Source organism: Syngnathus floridae, chromosome 19 (genome assembly GCF_059516105.1).
Source record: "Syngnathus floridae isolate MCC-2025c chromosome 19, RoL_Sflo_1.0, whole genome shotgun sequence".
NCBI classification, from domain to species: Eukaryota; Metazoa; Chordata; class Actinopteri; order Syngnathiformes; family Syngnathidae; genus Syngnathus; species Syngnathus floridae.
The window spans coordinates 4,430,506-4,447,662 of NC_142431.1; the positions used below are offsets into that span (position 1 = coordinate 4,430,506).

The 17,157-nt window shown below is 39.9% G+C and overlaps 1 protein-coding gene and 1 long non-coding RNA gene across 3 annotated transcripts in view; one reads left to right on the plus strand and one right to left on the minus strand.

Moving 5' to 3' along the window:
* Nucleotides 1-17,157, minus strand: part of cdc42bpab (CDC42 binding protein kinase alpha (DMPK-like) b) — a 40,794-nt gene that overhangs the window by 8,659 nt on the left and 14,978 nt on the right. For both annotated transcript variants that reach the window (XM_088361517.1, XM_088361518.1), the window contains exons 3-23: nucleotides 15,542-15,625; nucleotides 15,371-15,466; nucleotides 14,600-14,748; nucleotides 9,113-9,206; nucleotides 8,823-9,023; nucleotides 8,593-8,734; nucleotides 8,262-8,371; nucleotides 7,583-7,662; nucleotides 6,755-6,933; nucleotides 6,525-6,647; nucleotides 6,309-6,442; nucleotides 6,120-6,241; nucleotides 5,881-6,001; nucleotides 5,695-5,805; nucleotides 5,312-5,559; nucleotides 3,542-3,647; nucleotides 2,392-2,516; nucleotides 1,080-1,185; nucleotides 857-1,005; nucleotides 683-774; nucleotides 295-371 (exon numbers count right to left, since the gene is read on the minus strand). In XM_088361517.1, coding sequence (XP_088217643.1) covers nucleotides 295-371; nucleotides 683-774; nucleotides 857-1,005; nucleotides 1,080-1,185; nucleotides 2,392-2,516; nucleotides 3,542-3,647; nucleotides 5,312-5,559; nucleotides 5,695-5,805; nucleotides 5,881-6,001; nucleotides 6,120-6,241; nucleotides 6,309-6,442; nucleotides 6,525-6,647; nucleotides 6,755-6,933; nucleotides 7,583-7,662; nucleotides 8,262-8,371; nucleotides 8,593-8,734; nucleotides 8,823-9,023; nucleotides 9,113-9,206; nucleotides 14,600-14,748; nucleotides 15,371-15,466; nucleotides 15,542-15,625 — 2,649 coding nt within the window. The remainder of the gene's footprint in view (nucleotides 1-294; nucleotides 372-682; nucleotides 775-856; nucleotides 1,006-1,079; nucleotides 1,186-2,391; nucleotides 2,517-3,541; nucleotides 3,648-5,311; nucleotides 5,560-5,694; nucleotides 5,806-5,880; nucleotides 6,002-6,119; nucleotides 6,242-6,308; nucleotides 6,443-6,524; nucleotides 6,648-6,754; nucleotides 6,934-7,582; nucleotides 7,663-8,261; nucleotides 8,372-8,592; nucleotides 8,735-8,822; nucleotides 9,024-9,112; nucleotides 9,207-14,599; nucleotides 14,749-15,370; nucleotides 15,467-15,541; nucleotides 15,626-17,157) is intronic.
* Nucleotides 369-4,454, plus strand: LOC148381736 (uncharacterized). Its single transcript, XR_015854306.1, has 2 exons — nucleotides 369-1,986; nucleotides 3,308-4,454. It is a non-coding gene; the product is annotated as an uncharacterized LOC148381736 (long non-coding RNA).

The following is a 17,157-nucleotide window of genomic DNA, read 5'->3' on the forward strand; positions in this document are numbered from 1 at the left end:
TTGGGAGTTGCATTTCCACTCAACACAAAAACGTCCATCTAACCAAGGAAACTTACGTCTTCCCAAAACTCAATTAAAGAAGATGAAGAAGAAGAATAAGAGTCCTGATGTATTAAAAAAAACAAAGGACAAATTATGTAACGATACAAATATGGAAAGATTAAAAAAAAAAAGAAACCGTTCAATTAAGCCAATTAGAGTTGAGAACAAAATGGTGACCATTTTTGATGATCTGAGTAATATCAAAATGAATCCTTCAGTGTATTTTATACAAGTGAGCTGATAAACACTCACATCGAACTGGTCAAGTGTTGAGGTGGGGGCATTGAGAAAAGCTAAGAAAGAATTCTGGGAATCCTGATGCTTGACACCTAAGGGACACAGAACAAAAAACAAAATGAGTTGTTGCTAGCTTCTCACCCGGGCTTTTACATAATCAAATTTCGATTGCATATTTTTTCATTTCTAGCACAGAAAACAAATTCAAAATACTGCATTTTTTTAAAAGGTTTTTGTTTGAATGCTTTAACTGCACTTTGATTTTTTTTTTTTTTAACTGACATCATCAGCATCATATTGATCAATGTCTTTGTCATCATGACATCAAACGAACGTTGCTCATTTCCGTAAGAGATTAAACAATCGTATCCAAGCAGTTATGTTGACAAAGTGTCGCGGGCACCTCTGCGTAACCGCAGCTCCTCGTTCTCTTTCTTCAGCCTGTCGATTTCAGCCACGAGGTCCTGATTTCTACTCTCTATGTCCTGCAGTTTACTGGTGGAAAGACAAGCGTCATTTCACAAGTTGCGTATTTGTAATGAGAATTACTTAAAGAGAAAAAAAAATAATAATATACCATTCCGTGGAGATGTTGTTAGCCTTGACCTTATTCAGCTCATCCTGAATTCCTTGTTTGGCCCTGATCTCGGCATCTAAGGCGGACTGCAACTCCAGGCGAGCAGACATATCCAACTTGGCAAAGCGACGCATCTTCCAAGGCATGTCCTGCAACACAAGAGGAGGAGGTAAAAAAAAACATTGGACATGATTCTAACATATCAAGTAAGTACGGGTTTTACCGTAGCTCTCGCTCCCAGACTGGTATTTCTCAGGCCCTCCAGCTCTTCCGTCATCTTCGTGGCCAAAGCCTGCAGGTAACCGCGAGCATCTTTCTCATCACTCACCCTGGGGGAAAAAAATATTTCATTATTAAAGTGATGTTTAAAAAAAATGAACACAAAGGAATTGATGCTATACCGAGGCACTCCACCAGGGGGCGACCAAAACAAGATGATTCGCAATGAAAATTCCAAACTTGCCCTTTAAATATGTGAGAATGCTAAGACTTTAGGCTTGTCCAACCGAGAGGGGCCAAGCAGCTGGCAAGGTGTCAGCTGCAAAGGGAAGTGATCTGAGTAAGAGGGAGGGTCAAAGAGCTCATGATCCTCAGAGGTATGCAAAAAATGTAGCATTAACACGGTGAGGTGGAACCCAATACACCCACTGCACTTTTCGATGTCAAGCCAAGTTAGATGAAGCAGATCAAAGTGAAGCAGATACAAATTGGAGCTGCAGTCTTTATGCTAATACAGGACGTGAGGTCCCAGCTTGTTAGCTCCCAACATGGTTTGCCCCAGAATGTAGTGCAGCACTATTTGCCCTGTAATAGAACAGTAGGGGTCCAGCAGGTGTCCTAAGACACTCTTAGGGTGGTCCCACTTAAGTCTTTCAAGGAATTTTATAAACACAGGTGTCAACAGGAATTGTTTGCTAGTCATTAATTCGTGTGGCGGTCGTGGTGAACGGTTTTCTCAGACCATCAGAATCTAATGTCGGCCCATGATGAAAAATGATTTCATTTGAATTTTCATTTATCAGTCAATCAGACAGACAAGTGGGGAGAGGAACATCACCGCTGCCTCTGAATGGGACCTATGGTCACAAGCGAATGTTGAGAAACGAGAGTTCACAAGGAGCACAGACTAGGTAGGTGAATTCATTTTCCCATAAATGACGGACGGGCAGACTCTTTTGTTTGGCTGTCTGGAGGGAACCACATATCCAGGTGTTGAGCAATTGGAAAAGTGAATTCCCGCTAAGCTTGGGGCGGGGGGCTGAAGACAGCAGTTTAAAAAATCACTTTGCAAATTGTCTTTTGCTTTTCAACATGAACCAGCTCAATTAAAATTAGGATCCTATTTAAATGACCTGGGTTATTTTAAACTCTGATTTAAATTGATGTCACGGTGATTGGATAACACATTTGAGAACTAGCTAATTAGAATGACAACGTGTTTACGCTTTAAAGATGTAGGACATTTTTTTGGTCTGGTTAACCTGTTAGGCGAGTAAAAGAATCATTTCCTGAGTAAAACAATGTGTGTTGCTCACCACTGGATGATTTCTGTGATCTGGGCCTCCCAGTGAGCAACGCTCTCCTTTTTGTCAGCCAACTCTCTCATGTCTTCCTCAAGTTGCCGGTTGGAGACATTCAACTTCTCAAACATGCTTGTTATCTGAAGAAATGAACATGTGATGTCAAAAGCAGTACAGCCGATTCTTTTAAATATCACATTTTTTAAAGCTAGGAAACCACAATTGGCACATAGAATAACAAAGGTCATATGTATGAAACAAACTTCAAATAATGAACATCTGCTAGTGGATCTGACGAATAGGTGCTTGGCCTTGAAATGACTTCAATTGGACATTTAAGTCCAAGTATTGTTGAAGGTCTTTGAAAATATTTCTGACTGCATTCCCAGTGACACACAAGCACTCAACACCATTACATTGTTTAAGACGTATCCTGAATTCTTTCATGTCTGTTGTGCAAGAGGATGTAACCATAGAGACATAACAAACGGCAAACTCTTCTATTGTTTGATCAAATGCCTCACTTACTAAGCACATTTTATTTCTGTCAGGTTTGTGAGATAATGCTCACACTGATACAGTATAACGTAATAAGTTCGACAGGCTTTTTCAAGCTCGGGTGAGACTACCGTAAATTTTGGACTATAAGCTGCAACTTTTTTCAGAAATTTTGAACCCGGAATCATGAGTTTTAGCTGATGGGGCTTATAGTCCAGTGCGGCTTATAGTCCGAAAATTACGGTATCTGAGGACAGCTAAGGTAACATTTTAAGGTTTTTTAGATTCATTTTAAGGTTCGGAAAGCGATCTGAACCACTACAGTGAAAATTTCAGACACTTTTCTTCCAGCTGTCAAAATGCCTTACACACATAAGGCACTGAAAGTAGGGAGCCTTTTTCAACTTTCAAGAATCTTTTCCTAAATCAACAGAATCCAGATTGTCATTCCACTGCACAGCGGGCTATTGACTAGTGATTTCTTTGGCATCAGGAGCAAGTGGGTGGGGGTGGAAGAATGTGATGAAAACATTTGGGCTGATCCAGAAAGGTAACCTGAGGTCAGAGACTTGATTTATTTGTGTGAGACAGGTTGAGGAAATGGCTTAAGTGCAAGATAAACTTTCATCTTTTTTAGTATTTTTATTATTTCTGAAATATATCTTACCTTATCCAATTCACTGGATAGCTTTTTATTTTCTTCAGTAAGCAGAACTTTTTCCCTTTCATACTTCTGCTTGTAATCCGTCTCAAACTCTTCCCGCTCACATTGACTGGGGAGGAGAAAAAACAGATTGTTAAAGTTTTGACACTGTATAAACCTGAATTTAGAAATTAGTTTCTGGCTAAAACTGTGCCCAGTGATACTTGGACACCAAGCATGAGTCCCCTCTCATTTAAATGAGCAAATGTAACGTAGTTTGTGTTATTCAGGCTATTTTGAAATGTAACAAAGCTGTAACTAGAAGGAAGTATGACCAAATGTCATATACTGTGAACAACATGTGCTGTGTTTTATAAACTGTCAACTTTGCCCAGAGTATCTCTAGGAGAACCTGACAACACCAAGCAAGACTGAAGCACTGGACGAGGCTTCCGCCAGTACGCGGCATGAAAAGCTCTGCCGGAGGTCCTCTCTAATGGTTCAAAAATTTGTACTTGTTTTATAGTTATGGACTTCAGAAAGATGTCTGGAGAAAAAAATACCCCCAAACAATCTTGTAAAATCAGGCTTGTTTTTTGAAAGCCTTTGGCAAATTTTGGAATGCCAATATTTAGGTCAAAATATGTGAATCTGCTGATGTCAGAGGCACACTATCCTCACTTGTTATTTTTACGCAATATTAACAAATCTATGAACACGAAAAATGTCTGCGAAGTGAGAAACGCCGCCTGTGTTTGGTCCTGTCGAAGAAAGCTACGACATAATAAGGTAAGGGATTCATTGGCCCAGAAGCTGCCACATCGAGAAACTGATCAACTGGATATCAACATGGATGAAGTCAATGAAAATTTCACACATGGAAAAAATAATTCTGTTTAAACATCCAATTGAATAGTTGTAAAGGACTTGCAAATTATTGCTTTTTACTTATGTTTTACACAACGTTCCAACTTCATTGGGGTTGTATATGAGATGTCAGTTTGTGCCACTGCCAAATTAAGAAAATTATGTCTGAATTGTTCACAGTATTTTAGTTAAAAAAAAAAAACAAGGGCCACTCCAAGCCCAAAAGATTCTGCATCAGACAGCTGTATTTTAAGTTCAACAAATGACACCAAATTAACAATTTGGTTATTCCCTGGGACCCAAACATAAATTATACACAGTAAACAGGATTTATTACAACAGGAATCAATATTCCCCTGTTGTTCCTGCTTGATCAATATTGGCATATGGGGACGCAATTACAAAAAAAAAACATGTGGGTCCAAAAAGTGTTTAAAAAAAATCTCTCCCAAAAACAAGATGTGTATCACCTGAGATCAAAATGAGTGGCTGCTACCAGTGAGCTCACCAACTAGATTACATAGCACTCATGCCGTTTTAAAACCAAATTTAGGATTAGCAGCTCCATTATGAAGTGTTTTAAATGGGAGTGAATGACTCCTAATCCTGATGAATGACTCATTAGAAACCAAAATGAAAACATCTGAGTGATCTTGTGTAATAGCTGCCCATTTCAAAATAAATCTCCATATTTTACTCTCGCATGTGTGTAATTTACCAGACACAGGTTTGAACTCTAAAGTATATGTAAAGATCACTTGTCTTATTTCTCACTGAAACCCAACATAAACAACTTTTGCAAAACCAATAAACCTTCACAGCAATGTAAATGTGGACATGTTACAATGTTGTCACTTAAATAGAGGGGTAAATAATCCTACGACGGTGCACATCGAATAAACGAAAAATAAGAAAAAGATGAAAGACCTCTCTCTTCGAGTCTTCTCGAGCTTGTCTTTGAGCACCAGCATTTCTTTCTGCATGCTGAGATGCTGGCTTTCGGCGTCACGTAGTTCCTGGCGCAAATCGTTCAACTCGGTGTTGTGTTGGGCTTCTTGACGTGCCAGTTCCTCCTCGTGTATGTGGGTCTGCTTCTCCAGGTCACCCCGTAAACGGCCCATGGCCTGGAATTGGTTGGATGGAGTCGAGACAGCCAAAGAGCCAACTTGTTTTCCCTGAAAAAAAAAAAAAAAGATGGAGTTATAATAATGCCCCTCCCTGACAGACTGCTTACCATTTGGATTATGCAATATAAAATGTCAGATGATGCCATTTCAAGGATGAGAAGATGTGATGTTTCACTCCATTACCTTCAGCCTTTCGAGCTCCACCTCCAGCTGCCGGGTGTACTGCTCATTACGTTCTTTCACCTTCCTCTCCTTAAGCGTCTCTGCCGTGCGCTCCTCCATTTTCGCCTCCATCTGATTAAACGGTTGAATTTGTGTGACTGAAAAGTATTTACAAAAATGTACTCAAGTGAATTATGATGGAAGTACCTCCTTCATGGCCTTCTCCGCCTTGCGCACCTCAAGGCGCAGAGCCTCAATTTTCTGATTTTGGCTCTCCATGACCTCCACTTTGTCACGCAACTGGCGAGACAGTTGCTGCTTTTCCGATCTGTGGATTTGGTCACAATATTCAAATTATAAAAACTGAGTGCGAATCAAAAGCTCTAACTGTTTTTAGGTTAAAAGGAATGAGTCTTAGGTCTTGTTTTAACATGAGGCTACTACACCTGAGGTCTGAGAGGTCCTTATTGAGTTCTGAAAACTCATGCACGGCCAGTTTTCTCTGACCCTGAGCTTCTTTCAGATCCTTTGACTGTGACTTCATCTTCTCATTGGATTCCACAAGGTCCTAGCCACAAACAAGAAAGGTAAACAACATAGTAGGGCAAGAAAATACCATTGAGGTGAAGTTTTACCTTCAGCAAGTCATCTTTCTCCCTTGTGAGACTTTTGATTTGTTTCTCTAACATCTTAATATGTTTGGAGGAGTCCTCGAGTTCTCGACGAGCCATCGACACATCTTCGAGCTGTTTTTCCAATTGGCCTGAGTCTGTCATACACATACAATGAGCTGATTCATAAAACTAACTCAACTTAAAATACCGTTCTTCTTGTAAACCATGAAGTCCTACCAGCAATTTGTTTCTTGAGGATGTCTATCTCGCTCTTTAGACTCCTGATCTCCCCCTCTTTGTTGGCACTCAACAGGACTTCACCAGTTGGGCGCTGATGTGCTTGTACCGTCTTAGACAAATCTGCAATATCAATAGATCCTTCAATATTTAGATTCTTCAGATCAAATGTCTGGAACAAATAAACACTGCTTGTTGTTTCCATCTTTACGTATGATCTCCTGGCTTACCTTGAACTTTGCGGTTCAGCTCCAGTTTCTCCTGTTCCAGACGGTGGATCCTCCTCTCGTAGGCCTCTACGGCTAGGCTGTCCTGAACGCTACGGTGGATGTCTGCGTCAACCTGTCCCTGACCCGTCTTGCCTGCCTCACCTGACAACTGCCGAAGGCAACCTCGATCGGAGATTGTGCTTAAGAGGAAGAAAAAAAAAAAAGTGGGTTCCAATGAGCGTACTGTTTTTTTGTTTTTTTTAAAATACACAAGAGAATGCATGTATATGAAGTGGCTATAAAAAATTTTTCTTCCACAGTGAAAAGATTTACTTTTTAAACATAATCTCGTAGCCACAAAAAAATACGCAGCTACTAAGTTATCAGTAACACGGAAATCACAGGGACTAAAACTGTTTTCTGTGACTCTCAACAGTCTGACTTTCTCATGAGAGTCAGAAGGTGTGGCTCCCTGAGATGTTAGGACTGCCGCCCTTCTGAAGCTCCTCAAAACTGATATTCTCTGCCTTGAGTTGGAGAAATGATCGACACATTGAATGGTGCAATAATATTTGACCACAATGGTTGCCTAATGCAAAATTGAGAAGTTGAAAATGGAACTGTTGGTTGGTTAACAGTGACATTAATGCAAATTGTGAGAGTTGAAAAAGCAAGTGGAAGAGTGATGGGAGAAGTGGAAGAAGGGAACGAGTGGAAAACACCATTATCAGTGAGCCTTGAAGAGATAAGGGTGGCTTTCCCACGGATAGTGAGAATGTGAATATCAGTCAATTAGGAAAGAAGTTTCGAAACAGAAAATAAATAAAACAATTTCACTTGTTGACTTACCATTTACTGGTGTAGGTAAAGCCCACAAAGGGCAAGTGGTGGCCAGAAAAGGCAGTGTGAGAGGGAGGGGGCATGGTCTCCTGTTAAAAAAAAAAAAAAAAAAAAAAAAGGTCACAAAAGATTATTTGGATAGTCGACTGGTCATCGATTGTATGTAAATAACAGTTTGTCACTTCGGCAAACAACTGCAGTCATGGAAAATATGTGTTCTTTATTTTTTATTTTTATGATGTTTATATATGAATGTGCAAATTAAACTGGCGATACGCTGCCTTTTAATATTTCTACTTGCAACTTTGAAATGGAACACATGATCATCGTGCTGCCATAAAATGCAAGTTCTATTTTGCAAGCTTTCAAAGTCCATTTCCGGCAGTTAGGCATGATACTGTTTTTCCGGTGACATCATGGCTAATTCGTATAACCGCCACAGAGCTTGTGCGACAGGGACAGAAAGGCAACTGTTGCACAAAAAGGCAGCTTTGAGAGAAAACACAGTATAAAAAAATACAAATAAAAATAACCGTGTTGAGAATTAAATTACCCATGACCCCCGTGGGGACATGCAGTACAGATATGGATGGAAGGATAATTAAATTAATTGATGATAATTGTGACAAATGTTGAAAGCACCAGATTACATTTAGGGATCATTTCTTTGCCTTCTGATGACACTTACTGAGTTCTTGAGGGAGTCATCATCCACGTCAAAGTTGGAGGTATCTGTGGGACTGCTGACCTCCGGGATGTAAGGTGCCTCACACAAGCGGATATTGTCCCAGTCAATACCTTGATTGAGGGGACAGATAACCAATACACTTCAGAAGCTTTGAAAATGCAGCAATTATTTATTTATTTTTTAATTATAATTTATTTTTATTTAATTCAGTAATGGTACTTTCCCAGAAGCTGTAATCTGCTTATGTCTAAACCCAGCAAGATATTATTTGGGTAATATTACTGAGAAATGCTTGCTAATGTTCATGTTTAAATTTAGAAATAAATTGTACCAGCGAAAAATGGATGCTGCTTGAAGTCTTTAATTCCATTCTGTCCTATCCGGTACTCTCGACTGCAAATGAGCCGACGTACGAGATCCTTTGCTTCCTCTGAAACTGAATTTGTTATCTGTTGTGGGAACTGGAATCGCTCCTGGGGGAAAAAAAAAAACATACATGATGTTTGTTTCTGACAAATTCACATTAAAATCCCAAAGTGGTATCCAGTCAAATCAGCTGACCTTATGGTTCATGATCTTGCCATACGTTTCCACGAGGGACTCAGCATAGAAGGGGGTCTCTCCATACAGCATTTCATACATACAGACGCCCAGGGACCACCAATCACATTCAGGTCCATACTTGCCCTTCCCATCCTCCATAGCCTGGAGGATTTCTGGAGATATATAGTCTGGTGTCCCCACAGCCACAGAGGACTGGACCTGGAATGAACAAAACAGGTCAAAGACCAGAAGTCTTACACAAAGCAGATTATACATTTAACAACAGCAGTAGCATCGTGAATGCATACCGTTCCATCGTCCATGAGTTTGAGGCAGGAGCCAAAGTCAGCCAAGCGGATATGGCCATTCCTATCCAATAGGATGTTGTCGGGCTTTATATCCCTGAAGGAAGATTGAGAAAGCAAATTGTCAAGTAACAAAAAAAAATCAAAAGGTGGAAATTAAATTTATTAAAAAAAAATCCTATATAATGAGTTGAAAGCAAACTGTCAAGTAATAAGGAAAAAAAAGTAATAAAAAAATTCAAAGGTGGAAATGCAATTAAAAAAGAAAAACAATAACATTGTCCAAGCCAATAATAAGCATTTATTTGAATGGAAAATTGTGTTAACATTGTTAAATAAGTTCTACACACACTTTTTTTCTTACCCTACTCCTAATGACAGATTTATAATAATGTTTGTGGATTATGTCAAAAAGATTAATTGGAATACAGAGTCGTAAAAATTTCCACTACTGCAACCACCTCAATGGTTTTTTTTTCACTTTTTTTGCACCTACTCAAGTTCCACTTTTCGAAATAGATTTGTGTTTTAACTGGGAATTAGCTTTTTTTTTTCAGTTACTTAAAATGAAAAAGATGACTAATAAAAAGCCGCAAGACTACAACTACAAGGAAACACACTGTTCCTGAGTAAAATGAGTCACAACTGCAATCCCGAAATTCTCACAATCTTCAGCGCATGAATAATATATTGATCATCAACGCCTGCAAAATTTTGAAAATCAGGTTTGTCTGCATTGACCTCAGTGCATGCCTCAGTCATGTGACCAATAAAGGGTAATCCATCCGGATCTACAGCTTGGCCACTTCTACTAAACCAAGCTAATGTTACTTGAGGGTCTCCAGGCACAATTAGCTATTTTCCATGATGGCTTCTTTCAGTCCAGATTAGTGCAATGCTTTTTAAAAATTGACATTATCCAGCTGGAACTCACGACTATGAATAGTGCAGTGTTAAATATAGGCCTTGTCAATGTCCGACCATTCCATAGATTTCCTCAGAGAGTAGCGGCGGTCTCTCTGAAGACCTTGAAGCCACCCAACATGATTTCCAGATTACATGCAAGCTTCCAAAAGTGGATATCGTAAATAAAAGTTTCTGACTTGAACCGTATACTAAAAGCTCTGGTGCAGCAGGATGTGAGCAAATTAAAATCAAATAAGATTGACGATCAGCGGTTACATTTTCCGCAAAGTTCTGAATGTGTGCTGAAATTGGATGGTGAAGTTTGTACGAGACTGTGCTATTTGCATTTTGAGTTCGGGGGGGTTGATCGTTCCATTGGGAGCAAATCTTCCATGCACATTTTTATTCCGCGCCAATTTACAACCCTAGCAATAAAGTAGTGTTGTGTTTGCGGCACCAAGCTAACACAGCACACCCTAGCTTCCACGCATTGTAATGCTAACAGCAAATGCTAAGCTAATACTAGGCTCGTTAGTCCAGTTAATTGGGCAAGTGTGTCACAGGACTCCTGTGGTCTTAAGAGCAGCATGGAGACTAGAATAGAGGGAGGTAAGCTCTTCTAAGACACACCATCCATCTGGGAGGGCCATCTGGTTGCAGCCTGACAATAAACGTGCACGCGCACGAGCGCACATGCACAGACACAAACTCACAGAGGAAGCTGCACAGACAAGGATGTCTCACATGGATCTAGACAAGCAATTGTTCTGACTATGTGACCTCTGGTACCGCTCGACACGGCAGGGGAACACTAACACTCGTACTGCATTAGGCAGGGGGCAAATCTGACCATTCCGAACATTTATATGACATGTATAAATCTAGAAGAACATTCAGGAGAGGCATGTTGCCAAAAAGCCATTTTAAATATTCAGGTTGATATGCACGATCAGTCTTTAGTGCAGGGGTGTCAAACTCATTTTATTCGGGGGCCGCATTGTCGTCAAAGTTTCTTTTGGAGGGCCATTATGAGTGTCTACCCAAATAAATGTATATACAGTAAAAGCTACAAAACAAACTGACAACTCGTTTTCAAACCAGACCAGTAAAAACTGGTCAAATATTTTGAAAAAATACATTAAAAGTGAAGACAATTTGCAATTCTAGTAATGACACACAAATTTGATGCACAATTTGTCTTCGCAGGCCACATAAAATGATGTGGCGGGCCGTATCTGGCCCCCGGGCCTCGAGTTTGACACCTTTGCTTTCGAGTCATCATTTTAATTGTTTTCTTAATCCCAAGAGAGACTTGAAAAAAAAAAACAATACCTATTCATAGAGGAATAAAGCAATACTATCGCAGATCAATGAGCCAGGAAGGGACACGAGGTCCCGATTTGACACACACAAAACTCCACAGTAGTCATATTTGACTCACAATGGATTACTATCACACAGGACATATTATATTTCGTGACTAAAGGGCCTGGACTGATCGCCAACATTTGTCATCAGCACAGATCCCCCTCTATCTGTCCACACAGGGAAAGCCCTCCTCAGTACCAACCCCCACATCTCCTCTCATTTTGGCAGAATAGGCCTTTTTGCTTTCAACCATACAAAGCCAAACTAGACAGATGCGGTGTTAGGCAGCGCTAAGCTATGGTGAATTCGGCCACTGAAACATTTGTCGGGCCCCTCTGTGAGGTCACACTGAATACACAAGCGTGCACACACTCCCACTCTTTTTGTGCGTCGTTAAAATCAATATCGATCTAATACATTTTATGCCGACTTCCCGACAACAAAAGATAAAAACAAAACTGAGGGGAATTTATTAATATTTTAATAATGGACATGAAGCCGTGATAGTAAATAAATAAATATAAACTTTTGAAATCAGTGAATAATCGTGATTGTGATTTCAATTTCATTCAAAATAATAGGGATTTTTTTTGCCCATGCTTTAATTCAACATGGCCGCCTGCTAAACAATAAACGGGATCATCATTGATGATCCATGGAGACTGTGACATCACCCACTTCATGTGTGATTACCCATGGGAATGCCGCCAGAATATCATTGATCTACTTTGGAACCAAAACCTTTCCGAGTGCAAATAGAAACTTAATAAAAAAATCATTTTGGTGGCTGAAGACGGGATGTTTTTCTAATTAACGACCACTAAGGGCTTCTAATTTAAAGGGTGACTGCACTATCCTTTTCTTCCGTCATGCGAATAGGAAACAGGCTTAACCTCATATGTAGACGCACCACAACCAAGATGAAAACACACACCCTCGTTTTCACGTTGCCAAACACACACATGTACACACTTTCTCAGATGGGACCAGCCAATAAAACACACCCTGCTCAAGGGATGTGTCTGACTGACTCCACCCTCTGGGAAGAAAAAAATCGGATTCTCTCATGAGCGCATGGACATAAAATAGAGAAAGGGGGGAAGAGGTTGACGATGTATCAACACCACACCCACACACCTCCCAGACCCCATCATTACAGTCCCAAACAGTCCACAAAGGATCTTCAATGGGAACAGTGTCTTCATGATCCTTTTCCTTTTACTCTTCCATGTCTGCTACTGTTAGCAACCCCCACAGCGGCCGCGAGATAACAACGTACAATTAGCAGCTCCCTGCTGACTTTCATTACTCTCACATTTGTATCGACATGTCCGCTTCTTTCCAAACGTCACACCTTCAGACCTACCCGGGATATGATCACATTATTATGATCATATTTTATTCACATCTATAATTGACATCAAACTAATCCTGTGCCATTTGACAGTCCAGTGGAAGTTAATTTACTAGCGGCCCAATTTAGGCTTTGCTCACTAACGAGTGTGTTTACAAATTTAGCAGACAATTATTGCTTGGGTTCAAGAACCACGTTCAGATTGCTTTTTGTGCCGTCTCTCACACAACGTAATTGTCATTGGTAACTTTGTGGGCTTTTTTTTGCTATAAATTACCCTTTCAGTATGGCTCCCAAGAAAAATTTCAAGTACATGTGCATGGTGGGGGAAGAGAGAGAGTGTTGGCGTGATTACACTTCATAAAACTTGCTTTCCTTTGTTTTTGAGGTTTTTGGAACGAATTAAAGGAATCCCCATTCATTTCAATGGTGATGATGGATTTGAGATACTAGTCTTTCACAAGTGTGGGAGGTCAAGGCACCACTTTTGTCCAAGTAAAGAGGACATGAAAACTGAAACTTATTACTGAAAGGGCCGGTAATAAATGTAGTTAAAGAATATACCCAATCTGCTTCTGGAATGAAAAAAAAAAAGACTAGCCGGTGGATTCAGCTGTACTGGAATAAGAAACTATGGCAACCCAAAACAACATGATAACACAATCAGCTTCTCATGTAAGCTTCAAATCTGTGAGATGACACGCGTGTCAAATTCCTGATGTGTGGGCACAGATTTGGAAACGGGTGGAGGGCTGGAGCATTCCACTTGGTGTTACTGGGGAACAAGCACTGCGCTAATAGCTGAGTGAAACACTTGAAATTGTCTCATGCCAAATGTCCCATGCAGCTGTCACTCACTATAGGGCAGGGGTACCCAATATGAGCCTGGCGAATGTTAGCCACTTATGTTTCTTATCTGACAGGATTTTATGCTAATATTGACAAAGATGCCAGCGAGCATGATAAGCATACAGAGATTTTTTTTTTTTTTAAAGTCAGTGTGTACACTGTGCATTCTGTACTACAGTCTTCCACGCTTTAAGTCTCAAGTGTACTTTTAAGTACAAAATACATTTTTGTAGACTGTGTGCAATTAAATATGTCGTTAATCATGTATATGAAAGTACGAACAAATATTTCGACATTGGGTGTTGACATTGTATGATTGGGTTCATATCTTTCTGGTGGGGCAGATGCACGACTCAAATAAAAAAAAAATAAGGATCACTGCATGGACCTTCACAAACGATAGCCAACATGAGGAGCCGTGCCTCTCCCTTCGTCGAAATTCCGATCACGCCAAAGTAACAACTGCCATCGCAGTACAGGCCGGAATTGTTAGTACTGGACTTGCTGACGAGTTTTTCTTGAAGTTGTAATTTAACCAAGCTGTGAGGGATTTATTAAAAAAATTGTTTTTGTTGTTCATTTGAAAATATTTTATTTATCGCGATATTATTTTAGAAATATATCGAGAATGTTTGGTTTATGTCATAAAATTCTATTCTTCTATGGCTTTTGAAAATAGACCGCTTCATTTTTGGAACACAGTGAAGGCAACAGCAGCCGGCAGCAATGCATTCCGGCTGTAACATGTTTTATTCTGTCCGATACACACTTTCAAGCCAAACTCTTTTCCCCCTTTGTAGAAGTTCAATTTGTCTCTCGGACTTTGATTCCAAATCAAATAATCACTGAGTTGGGTAGTTAAAGTATTGGTGATGACAAATTTGAAAGAAAACTTATTGGGTCACCCGTGCAGTAATACACACGCCATATATTTTGACATTTCAAGAGGGGAGAAAACAAGACCTGAGGATTTTTTGGGGAAATTAAAAGACAATGAAAAGCTTCTAGTATACCTGTGAACGTAGTGAAGCTGATGAATAGATTCGATAGCAAGCACCATTTCAGCCAGGTAGAATCTGGCCATATCCTCGGGGAGTCGGTCCTCGAATTTACTGAGCAACGTGAGCAGGTCACCACCCACATAGTAGTCCATGACCAGATACTAAAACAACATCAGAGCTTTGTCTTAATTACAGTAACATAGAACTTAGGACAGAAAAAAAGGACAAAATATTTTAAAAACATTATATGGGACAGTATTTTTTTTTTTTCTTTTTCAGAGGCCACTCTAGAGAAACAAGCCCTTCTCGCCAATTACTAGAGAAGCAATCAGAGGAAATGAGTGCTGGAAAATATGCATACAATTTTTTTTTTTCTATAATTAGGAAGGGCAGTGATGTCTAGTCGAGAGTCTCGGGGAGTGTCTCGGCTAAAGTATTTGTTGTGAGAATGTGGGAAATGGAATGACAAGCAGTCCCGGCATTTGAACTTGGGGTCAAGGAGAGAAAGACACAGATGACAGACGCTCTAAATGGCAAGTGATGGCTATGGCATCAAAATTCATGCTAATTGGTACTTGTGTCGGCCTGATTTCCTCCAATTCTTAGCCATGTTGTGCTTTGCTATGGAAAATAATGGTGCAGGTCACCAGCTGGCAGGTCACCTGACGTACTGAAGAGATAAGCATTGTGTTCTAAACATAGATTGCTGAGTGAACCGGTGAAAGTCAGCTCAGTGCAAAATTTTTATACGTGGAACTAGTTCAAGTTCGTATTGCAGCCTACCAAATTGTTATCATCTTGGAAGGCGTAGTGGAGAGTGGTAATCCACTGGGAGTCCCCGTTAACCAACACGTCTCGCTCCTCTCGAAAACATGCCGTCTAAAAAAAAAATACGAAACACAATTTGAAACTATTAATATCATGACAGACACAATCAAACGAACGGATTTTTACCTCTGCTCGCTTCAGCATCTCCCATTTGTTAAGAATCTTCATGGCAAATACTTTGTCCGTATTTCTCACTTTCACGACGGCTACCTGTACACAAAGATCGGTGATGGTGAATGCAAAGTTTATAAGGACCGTACAATTTTTGTATTTAGTATTTACCACACAAAGTGAAGTAACAGATTCTGTAACGGTATGATTTTGAATTTCAATTTGCGTTGGTCTGAGGCAGGATTACGTTGGTGGCGCTAAACCGAAAAGTCAGCAGCCACTTAATCACTAATTTCTCCTTTCACTAACTGAATTAAGTCGTACAAATATGTGGGAAAAGGCTGGCAAAGTTCAGAAAGTGTGGGAGGGAAACAGCTGGATACTTAAATATGATTCATAACTCGAAGGAAAGTCTCGTCCATGGACATGAAACTGCAAACCAATCAATTGAGAATGGGAACATTTTTACAGATGTGATATTTGGATGCAAGTTGCTAACCACTGTTGACATGCACACAATGGAAAAAGATAACTTTGTAAAAACATCTGCAAAATACCTCAACTAGCTTTTCTGGTGCTTTTTTAAAACTTTTATTGTATTTAGTCACTTTATACGTGTGGTGAACTTTTAACCATGTATGACAGAAAGGAACTGAAGAGGAAACAGAAGAATTTGTGACACACACACGGAAACAAACAGAAGCTCATGCAAGAGAGTCTGTAGTCCATTAAAATGAGCTGGGGAATGTTGCTAATGCAATACAATGATAACATTCCTGCAGTGTTTGGATCCCTCCAAGGAGGCAGAGAGGAAGAAGAGAGCAGGGGGGGGAGCGCAGATCTTGGCAACGTCTCGCTGTTTTTGTCTTCTCCTGTCACTTTACTAGCTTCTTGTTCTCCACCCCCAGCATTCTCCTCTTCATCTCTTTTCCGTAATTATTCATTCAAGGTACACGTTGTGGCAGTTTGTTTACTTATTGAACAGAATGATAAGCAACTGTGTGTTTTGGATTTTTAAACATGAATGAAAATTTCCTCAGGGTTTTTTGGCGAGAAGTCTTTGGGAAGAGAAACAATGGGATGTTCATGCAAAGGTCTGAGTTTGCTTTTGGAAAGAAACAACAACATGGCTGGCTCAACATTCTAGCGAGAAAAGAAAATGAAGCAAAATTAGCTTCTTGCAGAGAGAGGAGACTTTAAGGCAACTAGAAATATGAAATCACTTTGAAAAGCAGACAAATGAGCGGAATTACTCTTGGAGACAATCACAGTCAACTGCACCGATTGCCAAAGACACCCTGCCAATATTTTGCAGAGACTGTCTTGTATGATTATCTGGAATGAATTGATTCAACGATAAGAAAAATCTCAATTGTCAGTTTGGAGCTGCCTTTGGCTGAATATTTTTTTTTATGCAAGAAGATTGGCTGAGGGCCATGATAACTGTCCTTACAACATTCCCCTGCTTTGTCATAATCACCTGAAACCGATTACCAAATATCTCCCAACCTTCTCACATACAAACTAGTGGTGTGAAAACAAAGCTTCAAATTTCAAAATAGTTTTGAACACCTGTAGATGGAACTGAACTGACTTGCCATTTCTTAAACGCATTTATTGAAACCAACAGT